Source organism: Acanthaster planci, linkage group LG06 (genome assembly GCF_054643075.1).
Source record: "Acanthaster planci isolate LZ-2023a linkage group LG06, COTS_SCS, whole genome shotgun sequence".
Taxonomy (NCBI): domain Eukaryota; kingdom Metazoa; phylum Echinodermata; class Asteroidea; order Valvatida; family Acanthasteridae; genus Acanthaster; species Acanthaster planci.
The window spans coordinates 16,037,943-16,065,885 of NC_141782.1; the positions used below are offsets into that span (position 1 = coordinate 16,037,943).

The 27,943-nt window shown below is 38.8% G+C and overlaps 1 protein-coding gene across 1 annotated transcript; it reads left to right on the plus strand.

Moving 5' to 3' along the window:
- Positions 1-27,931, plus strand: tat (tyrosine aminotransferase). The gene is made up of 12 exons (XM_022241902.2): positions 1-159; positions 783-930; positions 3,990-4,094; positions 11,147-11,214; positions 12,177-12,335; positions 12,774-12,912; positions 14,353-14,488; positions 16,929-16,998; positions 17,672-17,800; positions 20,978-21,061; positions 22,123-22,221; positions 23,531-27,931. The coding sequence occupies exons 2-12, from the start codon at positions 783-785 to the stop codon at positions 23,663-23,665; spliced, it is 1,272 nt and encodes a 423-aa protein (XP_022097594.2). The 5' UTR covers positions 1-159; the 3' UTR covers positions 23,666-27,931.
- The last annotated feature ends 12 nt before the right edge of the window (positions 27,932-27,943 follow it).

The window sequence follows — 27,943 nt, forward strand, 5'->3', positions numbered from 1 at the left end:
AGTAAACACGATGTCGTACCACGCACGCCGCGCCGGCGGCCGGCCTCGCAATGCTAACACAATTACGTAGTCGGGAAATGCAGTGCAAGCTAGCAACGTGCTCGCCGTACTCTGTTCGTGATATTGGGAATTCTAACAATTATTTGGGCTCAGTTTAAGGTAAAATCGTGTTTGTTCCGTTGTTATTCGTGTTGAGAACCTTTTTGTTGATTTAGATCGTTCTATCGTTCTGATATTTTTGTGAAAGAGTTGGGGAATTTTTGCGGTCTTGTTTCCGGTATTAACATTCATGGCGACGCATGACATCATTCATTGCGAAGTGCAGTGACGATGATCTGCAGATTATGAATGTGATGGTGAAAATGCTACTGATTTATCAGTAATAGGCTTAGGTCCCTACCAATAATTAGAGATTTATATTTAGGATCTGGAATTTTTTGTTTTTGTCAACATTTGAACTGAGGGAGTTAGTGATGTAAATTTACGTCCACAGGCGTGATGGTCAAATTCGCGTGCGTGGGACCCAATTTCAGTCAGATTCCTCAACGTCGTGAGTGTATTCATTTAAAAACATTAAATTTAAAGAACCGGAATTTATTCTATGATTACCTTCCGACCCCCATAATCACCTGTCACAATCCCATGAAGGGTTTCAGTGTACATGTATACAATATGAAATTGGGTAACCCGCGAATACAGTATATTCAGTTGAAAGCAAATGCAGCATAGTTCTTGAACTGCATGCTGCAACCCAACATGTACATGTAATTCTCTCTTTTTAGATGGCAGAACTGCTGAATGGGAAGAGGTCTAAATGGACCGTCCGTGCCTCGGACATGGCCACCAGGACTCACAATCCCATTCGGGCTATCGTAGATGGCATGAAACTAGAGCCCAACCCAAACAAAGACTTCATATCCCTGTCACTGGGTGAGTGTACATGACATGGATAGTGCTCCAACTATATATGGAGCAGTCCTGACCAAAGATCGTATCCGCTCCAAGCGGGAACAAAAGAGGGTGTGTTTTTAAAATCAAATTGACAGTCCTCTTGTACAAACTCACTGTATAGGTGGGCAAGTCTATGTGCGTTTTACACGTAGCACACTAATTACGTGCAACAAATTATTTCTGGAAGGTACAGTCTTCACATGCACGCTGAACATGTGCAAGAACCCTGCTGGAAAACTTTGAACCAGTCTGTCTTTCTTTTGCCGGTGAGAGTGCACTTCAACTCGGGGCAGATAGCGCCATGTTGTGGAGTGAGTTGGGGAAACCTGCAAAAAGGTGAAATCACCATGGACTCCAAGAAAAACTCCAAGTCACTACTCTGCGTGACTTGGAGGTGACCCACTGCTCCAAGTGACTTGGAGGCATATGACATTTTTTGGGTTCGCAATGCTGTGGGTTTTGAATGCATCCTAGTTATGTCAAATTGGGGTACATTTACGTTTCGGGAAAAATTCCACTTTCTCACACAGATAGATCTTCCCCTAAAAAGCTGTCAAAACTGATGCATATTTCTTTAAATCTTCTGACCTACATGTACATGTATGGTTTTAAGACCATACAACGAACATTTCTTGAAAAAGATCCAAGCATTTACTCAGCACCCTCTCATTCTCCTGACGAAAACGACCTAAACAAATCGCACGCTTCCTGTTAATCCCTCCAGTTTACTTTGAGTGTACTAAAAGACCAGTAGAGGGCTCAGTTACGGTTAATAAACAACTTCACAACTCACATGTAATTGACTTTTAAACTGTAAACACACTTAGTTATCAGCTACCGAAAATGACCTGCTTGAAATATTACTGTTATTAATGTTAACCATTTTGTACTGCAGCTACATGGACTTTGGAGGTATTAAACGCTATCTAACTTGATGCCTTTTTTATTGCTGCTTTCATTTTTATGTGTGCCATTTCTTTTTTGGTTTTATTCTTTTACTGAACAAATATCACAGTTTATGAAGCTATATAAATTTTTGGATGGAAGTAGTGATGCCCGTCCCTGGGATGTATCCTCAGAGAATGGAGAAGCACTAAAGCCGGGAGTGCCATCAAATATATATATTGAAAAAGTGAAGTATAATTTTTCCAAGGTTGTATAATGAGATACATTTTCTTCCAAATTTTGTTTCTGTGAGATATATTTTTCACAAGTTTGTTTTTACGAGATTTTATTTTTAGAGATCGTTCTCTGTGATCTATTTTTCGAAACATTTGTTTTTACGAGACATACTTTTTAACAGTGTTATATGATCTTTGATCCCAGCTGTAGACCATTCTCATTTTGCCTACAACTTGTATGGGTAGCAAACGTTTGCAGAAATATTGGCTTGGTTGATTTTTGGTTGAACTTCAAATTTGTTCAAATAGACATTTGTCCAATTAATTTAAATGGGGTTGTATTTTCATTTAGTATTTAGTAATTGCATGTTATTATCAGGTATGATAGCTGCTTGGGACTTTTAACACTTTGTGAATTATTCATTTCATTTTGTACTGACGGCCAACTGTAGGTGAAGGTGCTACTTGTAGAAAAAAAACATGCTGTTAAGCTATCCCAACTTTAGTCTGCAAACTTCTGGTGAAAATTCTCAACCGTATTCTCTTTAGGCTTTTGCAGCTCACACCTGACAGAATTCTTCTTGACAATACATTAGTCTGGCAGTTCATCCTTAATGCAATTAGAAGCTAGATTGATTTTGTTGCTGATAAAAATACGTAAATGATGATTGTGCATGCTAAGGCACACCCTTTACCATAGTTTGGCTGGCCCAACGACGATAACACTAGCACTCCACGTAGATGTACAGGTAGTTGAGATCATCCAAACTATAGTCGGACAGTCTCAAGGAAGGACTTCCATATTTGGACGTCACTATTTTTACCCGTAGCGACCTCTTAGCCATCTGAAAGCAATTAAATGTCTTAAAATGTAAAATTTAGCAGTGAAAATGGTGAAGTATATTTTTAGAAAACAAAACTTTTCAGACCGGTCTCATTGGGTTTTTCGGCAGGATGTCTGACGGCATCCGCGTATGGAATTCTGTCCAGGTCTCAACTATAACATGCACAGTACCTGCAGTAGGAAAGGATGCCCAAGCAGACAGAGGGACAGGGACTCAGACAGAAACTGCATTTCACCCAACCCCCCACCAGCAAATAAAGTGACTTGTGGGAAATGCTGATATACAAACTGTGACAACCGATTGTCCATGGACTCTGTACTGGATGCCACCAAATTTTGGAAATTTTTCTCTCATTAGGAATGTTGGGACCAGAATTCAAGGATTTTGATGCATAGCCACAGTGGTTTGGGTCCCACAGTAGGTATTTTACATTTGTGTGTGCCCACAGCTGAAAGAATTATGTACACTGTACATGTAGTATGGTACAGTACATGTAGATGACACTCTTTGGCTCAATAGACCCCCTTACAGCTGGTACTCGGTAATGGCAAGGAACAACAGAAAAATGTGAAGTGCAATCCTTCTCATCAGAGAGCCACCAGTGGAGGACAAAGTGTGTGCTTGGACTGGTCTGCGTATGGTATTGACCCTGCAGTACAAATGTACAGTATGTACACTGTACATGTACATTGTACAAGTGACATATTTTCCTCTGAATGTGCACAAACTCATTAGCATCTTTCCATGGGGTTGAGGGCACACAGAGGTAATACTCTTCAAGATGTCCTTCGTATCTGTCTCTATCTTTGAGAGGATGCTAAAGCACATGTAGGGTTGGTTGAACTTCACAAAAAAAGATAAACATATTTCATTTTTTTCCCCGGTTGACCTTGAAGTGGGCCGAATAGCTAGTGGTGCCTGTCGTGGGAGTTATGTACATGTACATGCATTAGTTGTACATGGGATTATATGTACACACATGGCTTGGTTGCCCTATTGGGAGACTTCAGGAAATGAGTTTATTAACAACCCTTTCACTAGCCTTTTTTTTTTACATGTACATTGCGTGCAGGTGACCCAACTTTATTTGGCAATTTGTCCGCATGTGAAGAAATGTGCGAGACGCTGTGCGATGTTGTCAACAGCACAAAGAACAATGGATATGGGCCCGCCTTAGGTGAGTTTTCTTTCGGCATAGGTGGGAGAAGTGCTGTTTATTCATCAGTTTCTGAACATGAAGGGCTATTTCGTATTGTCTCTTCCTTTTAGTACTGTAGCTTGAGAGTTTTAATTTGTTCATCCTCTGTAAGAAGTGGGTTTGTTTATTAGATCAGCACAAGGTGAAATACCATCCATCTCTGCTGCCATCTTCAGGCATGTTAGGGAAGGAGAGATAGCGTTGGCTTCCACACATAAATGTTTTTGACCGGGGGTGTGATTTGTGTTTCAAGATTCAGGATAATTGACTCCAAATCTCGATTTCTAGAGGTTATTCATATTCATTATATATGTATTTTTGTACTGTTTCTGTTTATGTATTGCGGTCAACTGTAGTTTTTTTCGTGTTTGTACAGAATTGTAAGACAGGGAAGTTTGCAAGTAGAAAGCATAAGAAAATGCTTTACTTGTGATTTAAACTGTTTCCAGACACTGCTAAAACTCATCTTGTTCAAATTGCTTTAGATCTATTGCAGATTTTTTGGTGTTATTAATTTATATGAATTTTAATTTAATTAATAATGCTGACAGTCACTTGTATTAATTGAACTCGCAGTCACTTGTAAAACTTACTTTTTATGTCCTTGAGGCATGCCTAGTTTTTATTTAGAATTTTACGTATATCTGGTGTAGCAGTGCATTCAGTAATCTGTAAATCAATATTCAGTTTAAAAATTAAATTGTCAACTTTTATTTTTATGAAATTTACCAACTGATTGCTGTATTCTTTGTTTAATAAAATTTATTCTGTTTTGCTTTTTTTTTAAAAATTACCTTTGTGTTCCCAGTTCAAGTTTGGATCGACATGCTTTTGAACCACAGTGTTTGTACATGTACATGTAGGTACACTTTTGTCAATCCTGGCCAGCTTGGATTTGGTTTTTTTTTTTGCATGGCAAAATAAGACACTCTATGTCTTTTATTTAGAGTTGTACGTATTCTTGTCAATGGCCAAATAAATAAATAAATAATGGTAATGTTTATTCTTTTGAATGTGCGAACAGCACAATTGGACATAGAGTTTGTGCTGAATAAATTCTATAATTATTATTAACCAATTGTATTCAGTGTATTTGGTACACTAAAATGCACTGAAACCTTGTAAAGCACATTGATGAAGTCCAGGATTTCATGGGGAAAGAGCTGGAATACATGTAGATTAGGCCTCTCGTGAAAAGGGAGTGGACAGATCCGCAAGACCAGGCCAGTAGCATATTTACACACAGAGAATGTAACGGTTCTTCACTTTAGTTGGCCATTGTTTGATTTTTTTTGCCAAGCTGGCATTGTGGATTGATCAGTACATGGAATTATAATGAACACATACTCTCCTGGTGGTTTTGCGTCCTTGGAATAAAAGAGATCAATAAGGCTCCCATGTGAAGTGCTAGTGGAAAATTCCAGTCATCTGAATGACTGCGCAGGCCTCACTGGGATTGTTAAAGGGAGAGTCAGCACTGGTACCGCTGTACATGGAAACAGGAAGACCTGGGTTTAACAACACTGACTTTTTGTGTATTTATTAATGTGGTTTTACCATTTTACATGAAACTGATCGATCAGATCATCATTTAGTGTTTTCGGTATCACAAAAAAGCCTCAGTTTTTCAAAATGGGCTGATTCAATCTGTTTTTTGGTTGAGTTTCATAGATTGTTAGAAGACAAGGCAATAATGGAGGGGGGGGTGGATGGGGAGGATAGAGTATATACCCCCCCCCACTTTTTGAGAAGGTGGACTTCCCATGCCCTATTTCATTGAAAAGAAAACCCATGCACCCAAAAGGAGCCAAAGGAATTTTTGGAAAATAGTGAGGTTAAGGTGAGTGTTGGGTCGTTTCCTTTCCCCTTTCATCCGAAAGTGTTAAAAAGGGCCCCAAAATGTAGACTCTTGGGCTTTAAATATTTGGATTCTCAATCCCCCCTTGATGGCTGCATAATGAAGAAGGCCAGAATAATCTTGACACTGTTGAGAAAATTACATCAAATTACATGCTTTGAAAACCTTTCAGCGTTATCTGTCTGCAAACCTCAAGGACTGCATTTCCTGTTTTGATTTCCCTCGTACCGTTTTAAAAGAGAGTTTAATATTCACTGTCTCTGTACTGAGTGACGTCAAAGAAGGATCTCTGCCCCCATCACTGTGGTAACATGTAGTGATGTCATTATCATGTGCTTCATGAAATTTGATAAGGGATGCACTAGGTACTCCTGTGATGCTGAAGACAGTTAATGCTCTTAAAAGGGGCCCCAAGGCCTTTGAGATGCCTATGTCTTACTTGTCAGTTTCTGAACAGCATAAATCTACACATTATGAAATGTTTTTGATCTTTTAAAAGAGACGAGCTGTATGAAAATTTAGGCCATGTAAGTTGGTCTCCTTATCTGGTTACCTTGTTAATTGTAGCAAATGTGTTGCTTGACCGTTACCATCTTTGTTTATTTTGTTTTTGTCACGATAATCACCTTAAAGAAAACAACCAAACAAAACTATTTTTTCTAATATTGCTTAGAACTTATGTTATCATAGTGCACCAACATTATAAGCATTTAGCATTAGATTACCCATTTTCTGTCTTGCAGAAATTGCCTCAGAAGAAGTGTAACTGATGTTTTTTCGGGGTATTTGCTTTTACATTTTTCCGGAGCACATGGATATCACTTAAGGCCAGTACATGTATACATGCACGTGTAGGCCTACCGGTACATACATGTACATGTATTAGTACCCATACATATCAAGTAAAACTACACCCATAAGCACATTACATCATACAGAAAGAAGTCTCTGATGATCTTATACATGTTCATCTGGTTGGAACATTGTACAGAAGTCTGGTTGTAAGCCAAATTTTCATTTGTAACTTTCATGTTGTTAGCTCGGTCGATGTTTCTCTTTATAACTCAAATGCCTACCAGCATAAAGTCATTTGGTTGTGATTCTGTTGTGACTGTACATACTATGCACGAGCCTGTCTAGAAGATCAGGTTGATAAGGGTACTTCTAGCTTGTTCCTATTCATTCTTGAGGCTCACCCATTCTATTCACAAACCGGAAGTTTAAAACTGAACAATGCGGGTGCCACTTCAGCGTGTGTGGTTTTTATGGTTCTGATCCAGTGTTAAAAATCACACATTCAGGAATTGCTCTTTCAGCAATTTGAAAAGTAAGGTCCACCATTTACTCAATGGTACCGCTATGCTCCATTGGTATTCATTTTGATTTCTTTTCATTTTCAGTGAATAAAAAAAAACACCTGATGAAGGCAGTAATACATTGTACATACGAGTACATGATTTAAATAAAATGCTTCTCAGTAATATTAAAATGTCAAGACTGAAAGTCTGTATTCACACATCACATTTTCTTTGTATTTTATCAACTGCAGACTAGACCTATTCTTTTTTTGTTGTTTTTTTGTAGTGTTGCTTAATTGATTTTATTTGATCTACAATTGACCAATGAAAGAAAGTTGAATTGTGTTTCATCAAAAAATTCGTTAAAATTGTTTTATAGCTGTCTTAATTGCAGTTTCTGTCAGTAAGTATACATTTACATGTATAGATTGTACATACTCGACACTTGAAATACCGGTAGGTACTCAGTATTCGACTCCAGTACTTAAGAAAAAATTTGAGTTCTTCACTTTTTATCGATAATGTTTTCAGGTGATGGGTGAAGATTGCATTACTCAACCTTGAACACAACTCAAACACAACGCAGCAATTTCACTCTGTAGTCTGTAACACAAAGGGCCTATATAATGCTTATTGTGCCCTGGATACAAGGAACTTTCTGCTTGTCTAGTTTTCTCCTCCACAGTTTTTACTGTAGGAAATTGTAGTGCTGATATGAGCCGAGGTTTTGTTGCACTTTTTCGTAGCTTTTCCATAGTTGAATATGTCAGCAATTGCCTATTCGTATAAAATGGGCTTATGGGGATCATTAAAAATTCAGCAGTAAAGGGCAAAAGCAGCACAGTGCAGAATGTGTGGGCATAAGCAAAAACAGAATATTGGAGAGGAGTGGGATAGCAGGCACAAATATTAAACAAGTTCACAGTGTTAACTACTCGGTAAAGCCGATTGTTGCAGGGTTTGTTTTAAGTGATACACATTTATGTATACATGTATGTGTTCACTTTTAGAATTTCATTTGTTTATATGTATTGTAAAAGTGTGTACTCAGACTCGGACATGGACTTGGATGTTGGTACTCGGATTCAGTCTAGTACTTGGACTTGAATGTACTTGTTCTCGGTACCGCAAGCCTTGCTTCCTACATGTATTAATGTACTTATACTTGGCCCAGGACTCGTCCCTAAAGTGCTCAGAGATCTGTACTCAGAATTTAGGACTCGACTGCAACACTGGTTTTAGGAGAAGAAAGCTGCACAAAATATGTAAAATTCATACAAAATTTATGTGCAGTGACCTTTGGCAAGCTACTTCCCACATACATGTAGGTGCCTCTCTCCATCCTGAAACAGTTGGGTGTCTGTGAGGTTGTCGCTTGTGGCTTATATCAGGCTAATATATATATGCTACCCAGGGACCTTGGATGATCTCTGGGATGTTAGATGATGTGAGCCCAGGGATAATGATAATATTTTGGTGACTTTGAATGACAAATATTGTTAGCGACGGTGCTCCCTATGAATGCACTATTATTATTACTACATGCGTAAATTCCCTGTAAAATTCATGTCGCAGAATCCTTTTGGGAGCTCAGTGCAAGGATCTGATTAACCTATTCTGTGAGCCATTCCAGGTTGTTAGCTTGCTTGCCAAACTGGTTCCCCACCTGTTTGATGTGAATTGCATTACCATATTCATGCATATAAAATGCAAAAATGAGAGATTGTTTCAATCTGTGCGCATACCCCGACACACAAATTGAGCAATTAGGGCCAGATGTTGGTTTGCATGAACTGTTGCAACCATGCATTTCCTGTTAATAGCCTACAGATTGTTAGTAATTGCAGCAGATTACTTACTGAGTACTTCTTTTGTGCACTTCATCCGTGTTCTCAAAAAGAGATCAGTGTCACGCAGATGTTAATTTTTTTTTCATTTACACATAGTTTATAAAAAATGAAATGTGTGTTTCCGAAGATGACTTAGGGAGCCATTTCTCCTCAGTGAAGAAGAAAGTTAGACAAATTCATCCAGGTGTGGTCTTCGACAAAAAATACAAGTACAAAAAGTATGTTAATTTAACAGCATGGCGAGGTACTGCAAATAATTTGATGTTTTCATAATCATTTTAAATACTGGTACTTGCATAAAGAGGAATAACTACAGAAACATTTGAGTGTAGTAAATAAAGCATTTCATTGTCTTGATGGAATGAATTTATGTATGTGTGAATGTAAGGACAGAAGTATAATCTTTTTTTTATACAAAGAAACAGGAATTGGTAAAGGACGAACCTGAACATCTGTCTGACATATCCTTTTCTGCATGTTTTATTAACTGAAACACTGATTACATGGAATTTTTCCTAAGAAGGAAGCATTTTTATGATGGACTGGAGATCACTTCATCTCAGTATTCCAGGAATCATATCTGTCCAGTGGATTAAACTGTACATTGTATTTTTGACTTTGCAGTCTTCGTAAATTGAGAGCCATTTTTTGGCAAAGTGGACATGTTTATTATTATTTTGTAAGCATGCATTCCTTTCAAAGCTTTCTGAGCTAAAGTTGCTGAATTTATGAAACTGTGCAGTGTGCACTTTCAGACCATTGTTGGACTTCCCTTTGCTTAAACATTGTTTTTTGGTATTCAGTATTGGAAATACAGCTTCTGTGTGTAATCGTAAAAATCAACAAACTTTGCTGGAACCCTGCATATTAAAATCAAAAACTTGCTGAATACAAACACAGACCTGTACACATCTGAGATTAACCTCCACCTGTGATGTCATGCTGTTGTTTTGCCACACCATTATTTTGCAGTAAACTGGAGCGATAGAGGCAATACTTCTCCATTCTTGCAAGTGGTATTGCTTCCGTCACTCCAATTGTACTGAATAAGGGAGTGGTACCTTTTAGGGGAAAATAGTCACTTGTAATAATAAATTACAACGTAAATTTCAGTTTTAATACATTTGTTTAATCAAGTTTTATATGCACAGATGTACAATGGTTTTGACAAAACTGCTGCACACATATATTGCAATCTATACCAGCATTCTGCTGAGGTGACACATCTGTTGCTCCTTTCTGGCAGTACTGCTGAAGATTAAGATTGTACAGAGTGGGTTGCAGTGCCACGGTACATGTTACAAAGGCAGGATACCTAACCCGCTCACACATTGGGGAGGGATTTGAGAATTTCTTTACGAAATTTTTCATGGCCGTTCTCAGGGTTGAGGCTAAACTTGGGAAGGATAGGGAAATGAAATAGGCAAAGTTAGACATTTTGATCATCATCATCATCATCTGTGCCCCCCTCATCTGCCAATGAAATGAACTCCCACTGTCACAGTGTACCCAGCATTGCGCTAACTCTGTTGGGGAAAGGCAGAGGAGGTGTCCGTGACAGGCAAGGGGCAGATCCAGAACTAATTTTTTTTTTTGGGGGGGAACTAAACTTGTGTTTGGCTGAGACCCCAAAAGTTTGAGTTTCTAAGTAACCTTTTGTGACCTTTCTGGTTGATACAGCTATATTTGGGGGTCTTTTTACACGTACATGCTTTTGGAAGGAAAGGGAATAAAACAAACCAAATTGCCTCTCTTTCATTATTTTCCCCCAAATATGTTATATGGGGGCATGGTTCCCCTTGCCCCCTCCCACCCCTGCCATCCGCCCTTGATGGCAGGGTCCCACCCCCTGCAGCATTCTGAGAGTGCCTGATCTCTGAGAGTGAAAATGCGCAGAGGGCAGCAGGTAGCACATTCAAATATGTCCTTGTACGTGTGTGTCAGCAAAGGCCGCACAGTTGGTGTACATATTTTTATCTTAAATTTAAGAACATAGCTTATGAATGTTAAATGTACTTTTTCCAGGGCTGGAATTTGCCAGAGCCGCAGTTGCCAAACAATTCTCGATTCCAGAGTCGCCACTTACGTCAAAGGTAAATTAATAATTTCTTCTCATATTTTTAACTGCACAAAATGTCAGATCCCAATAAAACCACAGCTGTGCTTGTACGTATTCCAGCAGTCTGTCATAAACTTTGTAATAATTTGTTGCTCTTTTTGAAGTGAAATCTTCGGCACTTTTATTGGGCATGCTTTCAGTTTTCATCTCAGTATTCTCTTTTGTATAAAGGAATTAAATTTCACTTTGAGTGAATTTTTTATGGTAACAACATTCATGTACAAGTACACATATGTAAAACTGAAACGTGCCATTTTCAGGAAAAGTTTTTTGAGGAAACAGTTGGTTTTACTTTTTGATGGAAATATTATACTTTCTCAGTGACAAACTACATGTACATCCACATATAGCCCTGAAAATCCACTCACACTACAGCAACCCTGCAGTTCTTGCAGGTCATTGGAATGTCATTTCTCTGTAGGTCAGTTGGAACCAGTTAATCCCAGGCAAGGATGTATGGTCAACAGTTGACCCCATAACAACTCGGCTTTTTATGAAGGGCTTGTATACTTTGACCTCAACTGGCATGCAGTGTTTCCTTTCTAATTAGTGATACCTTGCTACAGTTGCAAGAAGTGGGAGTATATCACATGGCCTTGTTACATGTGCTTCTACTAGTAAGAAATCAGTGCCAATTAAGTCTCCCCAAACTTGATTCTGAAAAATATGTCAAATGTTCAAACTTATTAAAAACAATTGACTGGAGCAGTGACTTTATCGTAGATTTAGAAGTTCTTCTCTCACAACAGATGAACACTTACTGTACATCCCCTTAATTTTACGTACATCCTAGGTGATTAGGATACATACGTCAATTGAATCTTGATATTGTTTGTACAGTCTGTCTTCTGATTTGAGACAGGGTTTTGTTTGATATGTGTTCAGTTGCACATTACATTTAACATACACGTACTACACACTCATTCTATTGCCAAGGACGTGGTGCTGGCCTGCGGATGTTCTGGTGCCATAGAGATAGCTCTCCTGGTGCTTGCCAACCCTGGGGACAATGTGCTGGTCCCCTTGCCTGGTTTCTCCATCTATCGCACTCTGGCTGGGTCCTACCAGTTTGAACCCAGGGGTTATAAGCTGCTGGTATGTGAAGTTCATGGCATTGCACTATGTTAAATGTGCATGTAATTTTTGGTTCACTTCCCTCATGTCTTAACAGCCAAGCATTTATGAATACTACGCACCCATGTCTTTGAACAAACAATGCATTTTTTTGTGTCAAACACTCACTGAATGAACACTTTTACAACAGGCAATTGGCCGCAGTACAGATGATTAGCTGCTTCAATGTTGCTCATGTGGAGATACATATAATGGTGCATGAAATTATTGCTTAGAGCAGCATTATGGAGTTACATTACTGTAGATCAGAGTCTGATGAGAAAAACAGTCATTATTATGTGGTTTGATATTTTGACACGTACTATTTTCACCTAGAGTCAAACTAGCAACCCGAGGTACACAGCTGCTTTGCTGTGTACGTGTAAATATTACGCTTGTCTGTGCATGCTCTCTTTGCAGCCGGAGAAGTCTTGGGAGGCAGATTTAGAGCACATGGAGTCCTTGATCGATGACAAGACAGCTTGCATCGTAATCAACAGCCCCTCCAACCCGTGCGGGGGAGTCTTCACGAAGGAACATCTTGAAGATATCTGCAGGAGTAAGTGTTTCTCTCAACATGTTCATTTAAGAAGACAAGACAAGAACATCACGCACATTGTAGTATTCAGTTGCTGCTGTTTCTTCGTTGAATTCTGTGTACTCTCTGCCAGTTTCCATAAAATGTTTGAACCTTGCACCTATCAACTGAGTGCTTTGAACAATATGTGTAAATACATGTATTTGTGTAAGTTTGTCACTTTATCACAATACCACTGTTCATCACGAGGAGTTGCTTTTATGCCTTGACAGGTCAGGCATTCCTATTGCTCGAGACCCATCACGTATGGTTTTCAACAAATGATAAAACTGTCTAAGACCTAAAGCTAAACACTAAATCTACCTAGAACTACCGAAGATGGGCATGCACAATACAGCAAATGGGCCTGTCATTCATAGGGTTAAAAGTTCTCTCTACACTGGCACTGCTGTGGTCTGCATCTCATCACGCACTGCATGCCATGCCCTGATTTCCATGTGTGGAGATTTTAGTGTTTTGCCTGGCAGGCACATGTACGTTTGTCTAGATTGATATTTCACAAAACATGAGGTAAAAGTTGACAGATCATTGCAGAAATTGTACTTTTGGGCACTGATTGCACTTTAAGAGGAAAGAGATTTTTACACGTTTATGAATGGAATAAAAAGTGTGATTGACTGGTTTTGAATTAATGCATTTGAAAGCTACCTGGAGGTCTTGAGTAGACCTTGCCTTCCCTTCGTCTCATTCCTTTGGCATGCCATGGACCTAGTGCAGCTGTGAATCAAATGTTTCATTATTACAATCACACACTTTCAATGTTTATTGGAGGTTTGAGTCCCTTTGATTTACATGTAATCATAATACTTCTTGTTACCAATAACCTTACAGAGTGGGGTCTTCACTCGACAAGCTCTTGCTTCTTGGAGACCACCATCCATACACTGTTAAATATAATCCATAATTCTATCTGCCCAAATAGGTGTGACATGATTTTTTTTCATATTTTTAGTGTATTTCTATTCCCTTGCATGTTTCACCTTTTTGGTATTCAGAAATTTTTTCCCCAGTAGATTAAGCTCTTTATATGCACATGCAACAGGTGGAGAGACTCTACCAAACCTCATGAATAATCAATGAGGTAAACTGCAGGCCATTTTCTGTGGCACTGTCTTCTGGTCCACGTGGCTCATCTTGCCACGTTATCATATTGATCCTAGCCTTGTAGATACCTATGGTACATGTATGCGTTTTCCTCTTTGCCTCAGTTGATATGTAGGAAGTTTCTTGAGGATTTTTTGGCTACTGTAACCAGTCCTTTTTTATTTTATATTCTGAGTGAATAAATACATTGTAGCCACTGAAAAAAGAACATTTTGCCGTCACGTATATGTTGGTAAAAATAAAAGATTTGAACTGATGTGAACTGAACTAAACATGTACTTCTCGATTGTTTGCCAGTTGCTGAGAGATATCAGCTGCCCATCCTGGCTGATGAGATCTATGCTGAGATGGTGTTTCCAGGCCACTCTTTCCATCCGGTTGCCTCTGTTGCCAAGAGTGTCCCAGTACTGACGTGCGGTGGACTTGCCAAAAGGTGAAGCATTAACTCACGTCAGTGCAAAGGTGTGGGGCATGGTTGTCGTGGGAGGGGGGGTAGTGGGGACACTTGCCCCTTAAAGTAAATTCAAAATGAACTAACGGGAAAAAAGGAACAGAAAAATGAGAGAAATGAAATAAAAGCAAGGAAAGGAGATGCAAATCACCAATATGCTTGAAAATACCTCAGAATTGCCCCATAGTGTTAATGGTTTATCAGTTTGATGCAGAATGCTTTCCTCCCCCCCCCCCCCAAAAAAGTCTGACCTTCCTTATCCCACCCCCATCCTTGAAAAAATCTCCTTGATGTCCCATGGTATGGAAGCCATTGAAACAAGTACCATGATGTTACCAAATCAGACTGAGCTATTTTATCTGCTCTCTTTAGCCGACAGCATTCTTCCACATTTCATTCTATGCAAAGCTTATGCCCTCTCTCTTGCCAGCTGAGACTTAGCTCTTGTTCATATTTAAAGGAGACATTTTTGCCAATAATTTTACCCCCAAGATTAAATCCAAATGATTGCAAACTGAATCATGTGACTAGACTGGTGCATCATCCAGCTTTCTGAGAATTGAGGGCTCTTCAGTAGTCTGATGGTTTGACCAAGGAAAGAATGTAGGAAGAAGGGGGTCATTTTTTGACACACTTTACTCGCATTGCATTCAAGAAATGTTGCATTGGTGTGTTTTAGTCTCTCTTTTTTTTAGTCATTTCTAGTTTGGAGACTTTTACGGTTTTTGAAGTCCCAAACTATCAAACTTGTAGTCCAAATGATAGGACTGAACCTCGCATGTAATATAAACAAACTTTCCTGTGTGTAATTCTCATTTCAAGGGCTGGGTAGCTCTTTGAAATGTGCTAAAATATGAAATACATGAAGTGATATCAGTTGATCCTTTTTCCACCTCCCACAGTAGTTACATCATGTGACTATTAATAGGCAGATATACTTATAAGCAATCAAACCTGTGATCAGTCACACCATGGAGGAATGGTCACACAGAGCTAAATTTAGGTGTGCATTATCTGTTGTCAAATATCCCGTTGTCAACTTTATTTGCTGTTGGTGTTCGCAGTGGTTATTTTCATTTCAAGTAGCACAGAAATGGAATAAAGTTTCATCCAGATGGCAGAACTTGGCCTATTTACCGTATGGATTCAATAAACAAGATGGATGATACATAAAAACATTTTTAAAAGCCAGGCTAGGCAGAGTCCCTTGTAACATGTTGTATCTACAGTTTACTATTTAAATGGTGTTTTTAACTTATTTCATATTTTTCCCAGTGTACCATTAGCAGATGATGTTGAAATTCTAATGTAAAAAATTCAAAAATGTAAACTTTGTTTTATGTTTTATTGGACTGCATGGGTGGAATGAATACTTTTGTGGAACTAATCTATGTGATTAATCATTAGTAACAAGTTGCTGTACATGTACATCTAGTGCCATTTCAAATGCTACACAGTGCATTTATGGATGTACATTGACCCGTGGCTCTCTCATGGACACTTGGATGAAGAACTGTTTTACATGTTAAAGCAGATGTTACCATCAGTTTTAATTGCTACTGGCTCAGTGTCATCCTTTTCCATTGTAAAGTTCAGTTGTGTTTGCAGATGATTCCTTAAGGATTAAGAGACAATATCAGAGCCTTGCCACTAGGTTTAAGCATCGAAGTTGTGGAAACAGCATTGATAAGGGGATAATTCATAAATATATTTATATTTAAAATTTGTATTAAACATAACTTTATTTTTATCATAATTTATCCCCTTCCCAGATATCACGATTCACATTTTTTGTACCACGATGCTGTATCATTTCAGAATTGCAATTATTGATGCATTGTGCCAGCATTTATTCTGAATGAATCAAGCTTGGCCAGTCTTAAACGTGTCTTAAATGGACGCGACTAATACCCGAGCCACAGACGAGGACTTCAATCTCCTGAGCTTGTCTTAATCATTCATTTAAGACCAGCCAAGCTCATACATGTAGTAGTTCCTATTCATACCTTTTTAGTCAGTCAAAAGAAGTCAACATGTGATGGATTTCCAGCGATTTTGTTGTAGAGTTTTACTTTCATTTTCCTGAACACCCCTGTCCATTTTATGGAATATTCCCCATTCAAATTGTCCAGTTGGCATGCGTGTCATTGGCAAGCCGCTGCGCACACTCTCGACCAATCAGGATGGATTAAACTGTCTTGTGATTTATGCAGTGGGCATTGTCACTTCTCAGCGGGCATTATCAAAGTTGCACTTCTTTGAATTGGGAGACTGTCTGAGGTATTTATGAATGGAGGTTTGAAGTCAGCTAAAGTCTGTCCCAAGCTGAGGCTATATACATGCTTCAGGAATGGTCAAAATCAAACATCCTTGGTTTTGTTTATGGTTTAACCTAATGAGCCTGTGGTTGTCATGGTTTCAGGTATCTTGTCCCAGGCTGGAGGTTAGGCTGGATCCTGATCCATGACCCCATGGATGCCTTCAAGGATGAGGTGAGTCTCTGGCTGGGAGAAAAAGAAAAAGCCCCAAATCAGTGAAATTTACCAAATAAACTCTCAGAGGATTCATTCACAGGCTGATTTTGATGCAGACCTAAATGGAAGTTAACTGTGAGCCTTAACCTTTTTGTTAGTGGTACGATTCTTGTTCAGAAAACATCATGTGTGGAAAAGTCAAGATGCAGGGCTCACATATATCAGCCAGTGTTTAGAATCATACTAAACACTGCAAGTACTGGACGTTTGATATTTTTTCCTCACTGTATAACTTCTTTTGCAATGATCCAAGTCCCAACCACATAGCCGCAGTTGCTCAACAAAGGCTGTGTACAGCTGCCAAGTTCAACTTCAGGAAATGACTGTTTCTTCGGAGTCTTGCCAGACACCAATGGGACTTTACGACATTAACACGTCCACTGCTAGAGCCTCGGGGGAATACTTTGATGGCTTTTAAGCAGTCAGCCCCATGAATGTAGATTGGCAGATCACAATAATATATCATCCAGCATGACCAGAACTGTCATGAAAATCCTTCCAGGTTTGACACTTTCTGCAAAAACTACATAAACTACCCAATATTGAATTTCCAAACTCCATGAGATTTATTAGTGATGCTTCTGATGGAGTATGTTGAATGGTGCCGTTTGCTTGTTTGTCATGTTTGTAGGTTCGGCAGGGTTTGATGAACCTGGCCACACGTATCCTTGGTCCTTGCACTCTCATCCAGGCTGCACTACCTAAGATCTTCTCAGACACTCCCAAGGAGTTTTACACCAAAAGTATGAAAGTGTTCCAGGTGAGAGAGAATGGCTCCAAAATTGCAATTGGTTCTGCCCATAATTCTTCTTTCCATCTTAACCATTTGTGGACAGTGTTATTCCACTACTGACTTGTCCCAGGTGCAGGGTTTTTTGGCCGAAAATGACAACTTTTTAAAATAACAAAGATACCATGGCCACAGTCCCTTAGAAAGCTGGACTTCCTAGGGTGGATTTAGGGAGGGGATATGGCTGTCCCCAAAAATTAACCCCCAAAATTTTGTTTTTAAATAATGAGATGAGTTCATTTGTCTTGCAAAAGGGTGTAAAACACCCCAAATTTGAGCCTTAACTCTAACAAAGGCCACAAATGGCCAAAATAAAAAGCAACAAAAATTTGTAAAACTTTTCTTGAGCCTCTAAAAAAACAGGTTTGCCCCCACCCCCATACCAAAAATTTGGTTATGGATCTGCCCTTGCCTACACCATGCCAAGAACTTGTAATTGTGCCTGAAAAGTCAAATGTAAATGGAATACAATGCCAAAGATATAAACATTTCTGGTACATCACCAAAAATTCAACAGAAAGTTTCATCACCCAATATTTTTAAGTGATAATGGATCGATTGTGCTCTTAGCAGTGTGTGTTTTGAGCGTTGTTTGCAAATAATACAGTCTAGTTACAGTATAGTACCCAGTACATCAGTAGCCAGAGTATGGTACCTACCGTTGGCTTTATCTTTGGTAAACGATATTTTGAAACTCTTTGCCTTTTATTGGACGCCGTGTTTGTTGATATTTGACACCCACTATTGGTCACTTGACTTGGTGGGGTGCAATCGATCAATATTGCCTTCTTCCAGTTGTTATCATTAGTGACAAAAGTATTCCAAGGGAGAAACTTTTTTTGCATTTTCTGACCGTCTATGTGCTCCAGTTGAAGTAAGTTTCTTCTTTAATCTGCATACCTGATATCAGTGGGTCACAGTAGGCCTATGTCTTGTTTATTTGACACACATGCACAAGTGATCACAAGCTTGGTGCAAAGAATGGCCCAGCCTGAGTTGATATTTCTTAGTACCTTCACAAGTGTTATCTTGCACTCCACACAAGCAGCATAGTTTCAATACAAGTCTGATGAAGTCAAAACATCTTTGTCGGATAACCAGCTAGGGCTCTGTTTTATTGTCTGCCTTGTAACACTGTGGATAAGTATTGCTTTTAATCATTAGAGGGCTAAAAACAACATGTATGCATTGTATCCTTCAATAAAAACCCCCCCTCCCAAATCTTGTACCCTTCACTTCACTTGAATTTTCATTTCGTATACCATTTGTGGGGCGGGGTGCTTATGAACTTTAATGTTCCAGGATGTCGGCCTACTCAAACCATTCAGCACACACATTTTAATTTTTTTTCACTGGTCCCCATAAGTCCTGGTTCCCACACGTTGTAAATGTGATCATTTAGGCAGTGGAATGAACCCTGATGGAAAACTACTGGCCAAATGCTGAGGCTAGAGGAAGTCTCCTCATCAGCCAGGAAGTGAACCCTTTACCCTAGCCTATTCAGTGGAGGTCAAGTTCAATTGGATTCCTTTTTGGAATTGAATGAAGTTCTCAATCTGACGGCGTTGATCAAGATACCTTGAAAGCAGGCCATGGCATTATACTGGGCGACAGCGATCCCAGTTTAGTCACATTTCCTGTTTTTATTTCAGAGATAGTAAGGCCTGGACAAGTCCAGCAATGCTAAAGGAGGGGAATCCCCCAATAAATGGATACGTGTCTTCATAGTAGAAGAAGTGTCTTTTTAAATACGGTAGTTACTGTGTGAAAAAGGTTGTTGTATATCCCCGTTCGTGGAAATGGTAAAGCCCAGAAGTTTCCACCAATAAAACTACCTGCATCACTTTGGAACCCGTCTTTTGTTACTCCGGATGCGCGTTATGTAATAGTCCTTGCAGCCAGCAGCTTTTTGGTAGTCAGTAGCTTTTCGGTAGCTTTGCGGTTTGTTTTGTCTCTCGCAGCAGCATTGATAATAGCCATGGTTGTGTAAATCAAGGGTGACAACACTGAGTAGAATTACAAATCCAGGTGCTGTACAAAAGTTGGTAAGGAGTTGTTCTGCCAACTGGAAGGAAACATGTGTGATTTGGATGTGTGAGGGTGTTGGATGAATCGAGGTAGGGCAGACCAGATCAGATCTCGACAGAAGAGAGACGTGTGTATTTGCTGTATGATCGCATGAATTTCAGCCACCAGGCATAGCAAGCTACAGCGGACTTTGTTATCAGCGATCTATCGAAAGACTGCACTTCAAAATGAGTGCTTGATTTATCAAGATATTTTATGAGCATTGTGGCTGTAAAACACACGGAAGAAAGAAATTCAGCAGTTCTGTCAACCAAACAACTATGGCTTGAAGTTGAGGGACCAAACCCAAGATACTGAGATTTATTGGGGCTCAAGCTACTCAGACCAAGGAGGATCCAACCCAGAGCTAACCAAAGAGGCCGTAGGACACCCGGGAGGCTGTGGTGTTTCCAAGGATCGTGCCAGATTCTAAAGAGTTGCGGTCCCTATATCCTTATTGAATCTAAATCCCTTACTACAGAGAATTATAGAACTTAAAATTGTAATAAAGAGAGCTCTGTATTAGTTTTGTATGAAGTCAGCGTAATAATTGCCTTTAGGTGACATACGTGTAAATGACAAATAAGAAAGAAAGTGGAGACTTATGTACATGCATGCTTTGATCGGCCGAAAATAACCCACTGACGAGATAGTGTAAATACTTGTAAATTTATGAAAATACATGCAGACTTTTGAGAAGTAAATAGAAAGTCTCTGGTGTTTCCTTTCGTTCTTGGGCTGTAAATATATTTAGTTACAGACAGAAGGGACACACAGTTTGGAAAATATCCAACACTGCGTTTTGATGTCTGTACATGCATTGGTTTTCAGTCCCTAACTGAATCTGTGCGTTTAAATTGCCAGGATAAATTTATCTGCGATGTTCCTCCCACCTCTAAAACTGAACATTTCCTTATTGTTTTCTTCGTTGTGAGGTCCCCAAATGATCAGCTTTCACTGAATGGACTTGCCCTCATTAAAAAGCTGGTAAAGATCATGCATGTTGGCTTTTTTTCGCCGTCATGGAAATGTTGTTTTTTAATTGATGTTTAAATTATGGACAATTTTCACCCTGTACAGGAAAATGCAGAGATGATTTATGACGCTCTGTCACATACTCCCGGTCTGTTTCCAGTCATGCCATGTGGAGCCATGTATTTCATGGTAGGTGCAGCGGTAAAGTTCTCTAGCTCTTAATTTTTTCCCCCGAAATGCTGAACTTTTTTTTTCTCTCCTTTGGGGTGAGTTTTATTGGCACATTCTTGGTCATGCAATGTGGAACATTTTTGAGTAAAAGACAGATGGTTAAGCAGCAGTGGGTTCTGGCATGTTTGAAATTTTAATAAAAATGTGGTTCAACATCATTATAAAAAAAAGTATGGCTTTGGTTCTCTGTTCTGTGATGCAGTGTGTGGGGCTTTTGATTCCCAGCAGTGCAGCCACTCTCCAAAAGGCTGCCCCTCAACCACAATTGTAACCATCATTCAGTAAAGGACAGTCCTTACTATTAGGATGCCTCTACATTTTCTTTTCACAAAATTTTTAGACTTCTAAACTTTTTAAACTTTCTATTTCAAACTTTAAAGTGTGTATAAGTCCAACATTACCTTTGCAGCCCATGGAAGGCTTACTTTTATATTGTCAAAGGATTGAGGAATTATTTGGGGAGGATGACCTTGAAAAACGGAAATTCTTACCAGTTTGGACAGTTGGAGACATACATAAGGTGATATACATGTAGTTACAGAGTCTTACAAGTAAAGATTGCCCAGTAAAATATGCACACGGGAGATGAGGCAAAATTGCATATTTAATCCTACCTCTTAGTCAAGTTTGCTCAATTTGCCCATATTGCACTGTGTAGTGTGGTCCTTGTTAGAGTCCCAGTTGATACTATAGTGCTTGGTGTTTTAGAGTCAAGCCTCAGTTACGTAGGCCCTATCAACTGAGTAGGTATTAAGTGTTTGAATCAATGCACCATAGTAGATACTTGCTGAGGACTCGAGATTCAAGTCCAAACTTCTCTGTGTACCTCTTGGCATTTCAGCATGCTGGCCTCTCAGATTTTAGTTACAATCAAAATCTCAGTTACCAGAACACACTGTTTAGTTTCTCCAGTTTCATTCCGAATGCACCTTACTGGGGAAGGGATAGGGCCTACCTCTTTTTGCCTGTCCACAGATCAAGCTTTATTTCTGTCCAATTTATGTATTTGTATCTTGCAGTTCGGTATAGACATGGATAAGTTTGATGGCTTCAGCAGTGACATGGAGTTTGTGACCAGGCTGGTGGAGGAGGAATCTGTCTTCTGTCTCCCTGGAAAGGTTTGTCTGATTGCTCCTCATCTGTGGTATTTGCCTTGACTTGGGTAAACCTTCTTTGACAATGTTTGCCCCTGCACATTATCCGACAGGATGTGAATCAGTTAGAATGTGCCAGATGGGGGGATTCTTCAGAGATAAGACTAAGGAACTTATCAGCAGGTGTTGACATATACGTCAAAGTTTGAATTGTCGTTTATTGAACAGGGTACATTTGATAAATATATGTGCACTGCAAAATTATGCAGCACTGTGTGCAAATCAGTCAAAGGAAGCTTTAGAAAAGTGTGAGGGTCTCTTGCTTAGAAATGATAACAAGGCTACCTTTAAATTCATCACATCCTGAGCAGAGCAATAGGATATGAACACAGGGTGAGATGTTTCATCAGAGCTCTCTGAACATGTTAGTCTCAGTACTGTCTGGATCATGGAAGACCAAAACAGGCTTTTTTTCAAAAGACAATGATATTTTCATTCTACTACCCATTGGTCATGGCAAGTTTTTTTTCCAAAGCCTGCTCAAATAGACATTTTCACTCATAAATTCATAATTATGCACGCATGCGCACAAATGCCCTTGGTGGCAAGAAGTGTGAAGAGGCCATTGAAAACGTACAGGGGTGCGATTGTGGGCATTTTTTTCTCAGTTTTTCTGGCTTTGTTCAGTTTTTTCTTCAGAAAATCTCATTAAATCATTTTTTCTCAGTTTCTAATCTAAGTGGGATTTGTGGTGCCCTGTAAAGAGACTTTACAAGTGCAATTTTTCGCATGCGCACGAGATTGCCGTATGTAAGCCGGTCGCCTTTCGTGCTGTTTTATAGCAAAAATGATTTAATGGGATTTCTGAAGAAAAAAATGAACAAAGCCAGAAAACCTCAAAGAGATTGATCAAAATTGCACCGGTTGTACATTTTCAGTGGCTTGCGCACACTCCCCCAAGGCCATTTGTGTGCATGTCTGCATAATTATGAATTTATTAGTGAAAAGGTCCTTTACTTGGATACATTGTTTCCATTGGTGTTATGCTTATCGAAGGCAGTGACAACCACTGATGCTGGTTAACATCCAGCAATTTTATCAATAATTAATTGCCAGATCTCTGTACTTAATCAATGTTTGCTGTACAAAGTCTAGTCCTTGAGACAATCTAGATCAGTACAATATGCCAAGAACTACTGTATACAACAAGGCCTAATTTATGCTGCCACAATCCATTCTCAGTTGACAGTTGACACAAAAACCTATTTCTTGTCTGACACAATGAATCAACTTCCTCTTCCTTTCCTGACATGTTTTTGGTTGTCTTCCCCAGTGTTTTGAGTACCCAAACTTTGTGAGGATCGTCACATCTCTGCCCAAAGAAAAAACAGTGATTGCCATGGACCGGATCAAAGATTTTTGTGCAAGGCACTATCGCGGAAAAGTGCACGGAAATGGAGTTAAGTAGTAATGCAGAACATTAGGAGGATGACCTTTCAAACTGCAAGAAACAGTTTAAATTTCCTGTGCTTGGAAAAGATATGTATAGTTATCATGTAGCCCCACAACTCAACTTATATTTCTATTTTTGTGAGATGAGTTTCCTTGAGGAGAGAAAGTGAAAGTTGATCTGTTAACATGAGCAAAAGCAAATATTGCGTCAGGTGCTTTATTTGGTTGAAATTTGTGCTGAAACACTAGAGAAGGTTTCAGCATGCATACTCGACTAACAGCTCAAGAGTTTGAACAGACATCCAAATGCTAAGCTCACAGTTCATTTTTTGTTTCAAAAAAAGGAATGGAAGACCAATACAAGAATCTTTCAACTGAACACCAAAAGCTTTTTATAAAAGTTATTAATGAGAGAATAAATATGTGCATGGCCGGTCTTAAACGTGTATTTAAGACTGGCTATCAGCATTCAGTCTCCTGAGCTGGTCTTAAGCGTTAGTTTAGACCGGCCAAGCACATATTTATTCCCATTTGTAAATACCCTCTTAGTCAGAGAGTCAAAAGAAGTCAATATATGATGGAATTCCAGTGATTTTGTTCTAGAATTTTACTTTTATTTTCCTGAGCTTCCCCGTCCATTTTATGGAATATTCTGATATTCCTTGTGTAAATTGTCCAATTGGTGGGTGTGTGGTGAGCCACGTGCACACAGACTTCATAACCAATCAGAATTGATTAAACTGTCTTGTATCCAGGTGCCAGTGTGTGATTTACGCAGCAGGCATTTTCACTTCTGAGTGGGTATTATCAATGTTAATACATGGTTGAGTTGCAAGTTGTTAAATAGGGAGACTGTCTGAGGAACTTATGAAAAAGGAAATAAATACGTGCTTGGCTGCATTTGTTCAAGACCGGCTCTGGAGAATGGATGATGGATGCATCTAATGCCCTGAGGCAGTCTTAAACATCAGTTTAAGACCGGTATCTGTGTTTTACCAACTGTTTAAGACCAGCCACATGAGAGGCTCTCGACCAGTAGGAATGGCTAAACTATCACATTGGGTATTTAGGAATTACACGTAAGTCATTGCACCTAGGATAAATACAAAGTTGCAATATGATCAGACTTTCCAAGGTTTGTTGGGTGTGTCACACAGTGCAAAACAATTACATGTACTTTATCTTTCCAATGAAGCATTTTGAATTTTTTAGTAGCATGGTTGTTATATTTATTCTTCATTTTGTTGATCAAGCCTTGCTGTTCTTCATCTTCATTACTTGTTTGCGTCCTTTCCGAAATGTTTTTGGGGATAGTCTGTGTTTCTTCCTGTTTTACACCATTTGGCATGGTATTTAAATGTCGCCATTTGAGGAGTTTGCAGTGCTTAAAATATTTCATTTGAATTTGAAAACAGCATTCCTGATACATGTGGTTGCAGCAGTTTTTGTTCCCTTATGTAGAGACTGGAATTTTTGGAGTAAAATTAGGTCAGTGATTGATTTTTGTTTTAAAAAAGGTTTATATAATAGTGTCACAGGAACTATATTTATCCATTGAAGTATTCAATACTCAAGTGATTTTTTGTTTGTAAAAAGAGATTCTTCATTGGTTCACCAGAATTTATGCTAGTGAAGACAAAGTATGTTTTATTTTGTGGTATCAATACAGCTGTTAAACTGAAATACGTGTAAGCATCTTTAAAGGAAAGAATGAGAGATACAGTGTAATTGGGCGGAATATTTTCACTTGAGTTTGGATAAAGATGATTTTGCATGAAGGTTTCCTGCCACGTAGGTACTTCTTGCTTAGATCTTGCGTTTGGAAGGCTGTAAACCAAAATTAGAAGTAATTGATATACTTTCATTATAATGAGTACCATAATGTTTCTTATAGGGCACTGTCATGCACTGGAGGGTGTAACACTTGCAGTGTAAAAGAGGGAGCATAATATGTGAAACAGCATTAGACATTATTATTTTGTGCAGGAGACTTGTGTATGTACTGACTTGTGTACACGTATGTTTAAATTTGCCCTGCCATTTAGAAATACATCCTTCTTCAATACAGATTATGTCTACATGTCACAGGGTTATTCCAGTGATTTCATGTCTGGATTTTATCCTCATGTTTAAATTATGAGGGTCAGGAGTTTGGTCATACCTTCAAAGGAGTACTTTTAGTACCCACAAACATATTGTTACTCGGCACCCCATCCAGAAATGTGTCTCATCTGGCTCCATGAACAGAAATAATTTACTAAGAATTTTTGGCTTTATTCTGTATATCATATATACATTCAAGTAATATTGGAATATTTATTTAAAGTGTGAAGAGAGTATTTTAAGATTTTTTTGTTTTACTTACTTGAGGTGGGTTGCTTTTGCTGTGCATTACACAAACGTTGGCTTTGTGTGTTTAACCTTTCTGTAGTACATTTTAATTATTTCACGAGGGTTGTTATTGTCAGCAGGGGTGAGATTCATCAGGATTTGTCCTGATTTCAGGAATGTGGAAATTCCTGAGTCAGGAAAAGTTGATATAGAAGACAACAAATTGGTACTGGTATATATGAAAGGTGCCACAGGCAAATGGAAATGTCTACGACATACCGTATGCTTCTGTGGAGCCTTCAAAACCTCTGATGATAATTTCCTGGACATTTCATTTTCCTCCAATCTCACTGCTGAGTCAGTTGGTAAATGATGGATTCAAATTAGTAGTCTTTCAAGGAATTAATTATTTGATCAATGAATTAGCCAGGTCAGTCACTCTGTCAGATTTCAGTGGATTCATCAATAAGTAAGTGGAGTTTGTCAATCAAATCAAATCAGTCAGTCCGTCAGTCAGTCAACTAAATGGTCAAATCACTCTTTTTTATCAATCACCTTGTGCATTGGTACTATAGTAGGCATTGGCAATGGAAGTGAGGGGAGGCAGATGGCTACTGCTGCCCCCCCCCCAATTTTTTTACCTAGAGGTACCTCCTCCCATCTGACAGGTCCTTTAATGGCTGATGCCTGATGGTCTCACAAATAGCCCCCCCACTTTGGAAATCATTCCACTGCCGTTGGTATGGTTGGTCATTTGGTAAGGTAAGCATAACTTGAAGTGCACAAAGGGTGTTTGTTGTTGAATATATTAACAAACAGTATTGCAACAGTGTGCTGAAATAAGGAAGGGATGTTTGATGTAAAGATTGCAATAAGAAGCAACTATGTCGTATGCCCGGCAAAAGGTCGTAAGCGCACTTACGCTCTTTGCCCAGAAGCATGATCACAGTAGAAAAAATGTTTCCGGTAAAAGGACGTAAGAAAAACACTCTTTATTTAGTAAAAATACAAAGTTAACTACAAAATCAACACAGGCTGTGCAAAAAGCAACCTCTGAACAACTTATCAAATGACTTCGGAAATTGTTTTGGACCTATTTGCAAAGAAATCTTTATATTTTGTTAGAATAAAACAGTTGCATACATAAGTCCTTTTGCCGGGAAAATTTTTTGGGATTAATTATGCTTCCCGGCAAAAGGTCGTAAGCGCTTATGACCTTCTTCCGAGCACACAACGAAAAACAGTTTAACACATGTACATTGTAAAATTAACTGTCAAACAGATGGTCACCCACATTTCTTTAAAGCCAAATAGGCTTGATGTCTTAAACAATCATTTAATATTTGGTTCATCTTGTATTTACAATGATAATTTTCTTGTTGAAAAGGTAATCACCATGCACAAACCTTTGGGCTGAAGAATTTATTATTCTGCAAGAACTGCGTGTTTTTTCATATCAAAAGATAAAAACAGAGTGAGTTGAAAGAGAAGAGCATGTAGTAATATTCAGAGGTAATTTCAATACATTTATCAAATTTGATGTTTGAATGGACATATAAAAAAGCTAGATTATTTTATGAAAATGTTGAAAATACACAGGGTCCTATATCATTAACTTTCAATCAGGACAAATTTTCTTGTGATTTTCTTGAAATATTGTTGCACTTTACATTAATTCATATTTCATTAACATTTGGGAATTGTCTATTATTAGATGCGCATGGCTGTAGGATATTGAGTCCAGTGACACTGGGCTTGTACGATGTGCTCATTAATGTTTTCTGCCAATTTTGTACCTTCAACCCCAAAAGTTTAACATGCAAGTGAAACTTGCCTAATTAAAGGTAAGAATTAGCATTAAGCTCTCTGAATTACCCCTATCATCTCATATGTTTGCCAAGTTCAGGGAAGATTAGAAGTTGTCAATAAAAACCAAAGCCAGAAAGTTGGAGTGTTTGTTTTG

Bases quoted from the DNA above. Each gene is read 5' to 3' on its own strand.
- tat (XM_022241902.2), top strand. From the start codon at position 783: ATGGCAGAACTGCTGAATGGGAAGAGGTCTAAATGGACCGTCCGTGCC. The intron at 17,801-20,977 runs GTGAGAGAGAAT...CACCCTGTACAG, and splicing joins AAAGTATGAAAGTGTTCCAG to GAAAATGCAGAGATGATTTA. The intron at 21,062-22,122 runs GTAGGTGCAGCG...TGTATCTTGCAG, and splicing joins GTGGAGCCATGTATTTCATG to TTCGGTATAGACATGGATAA.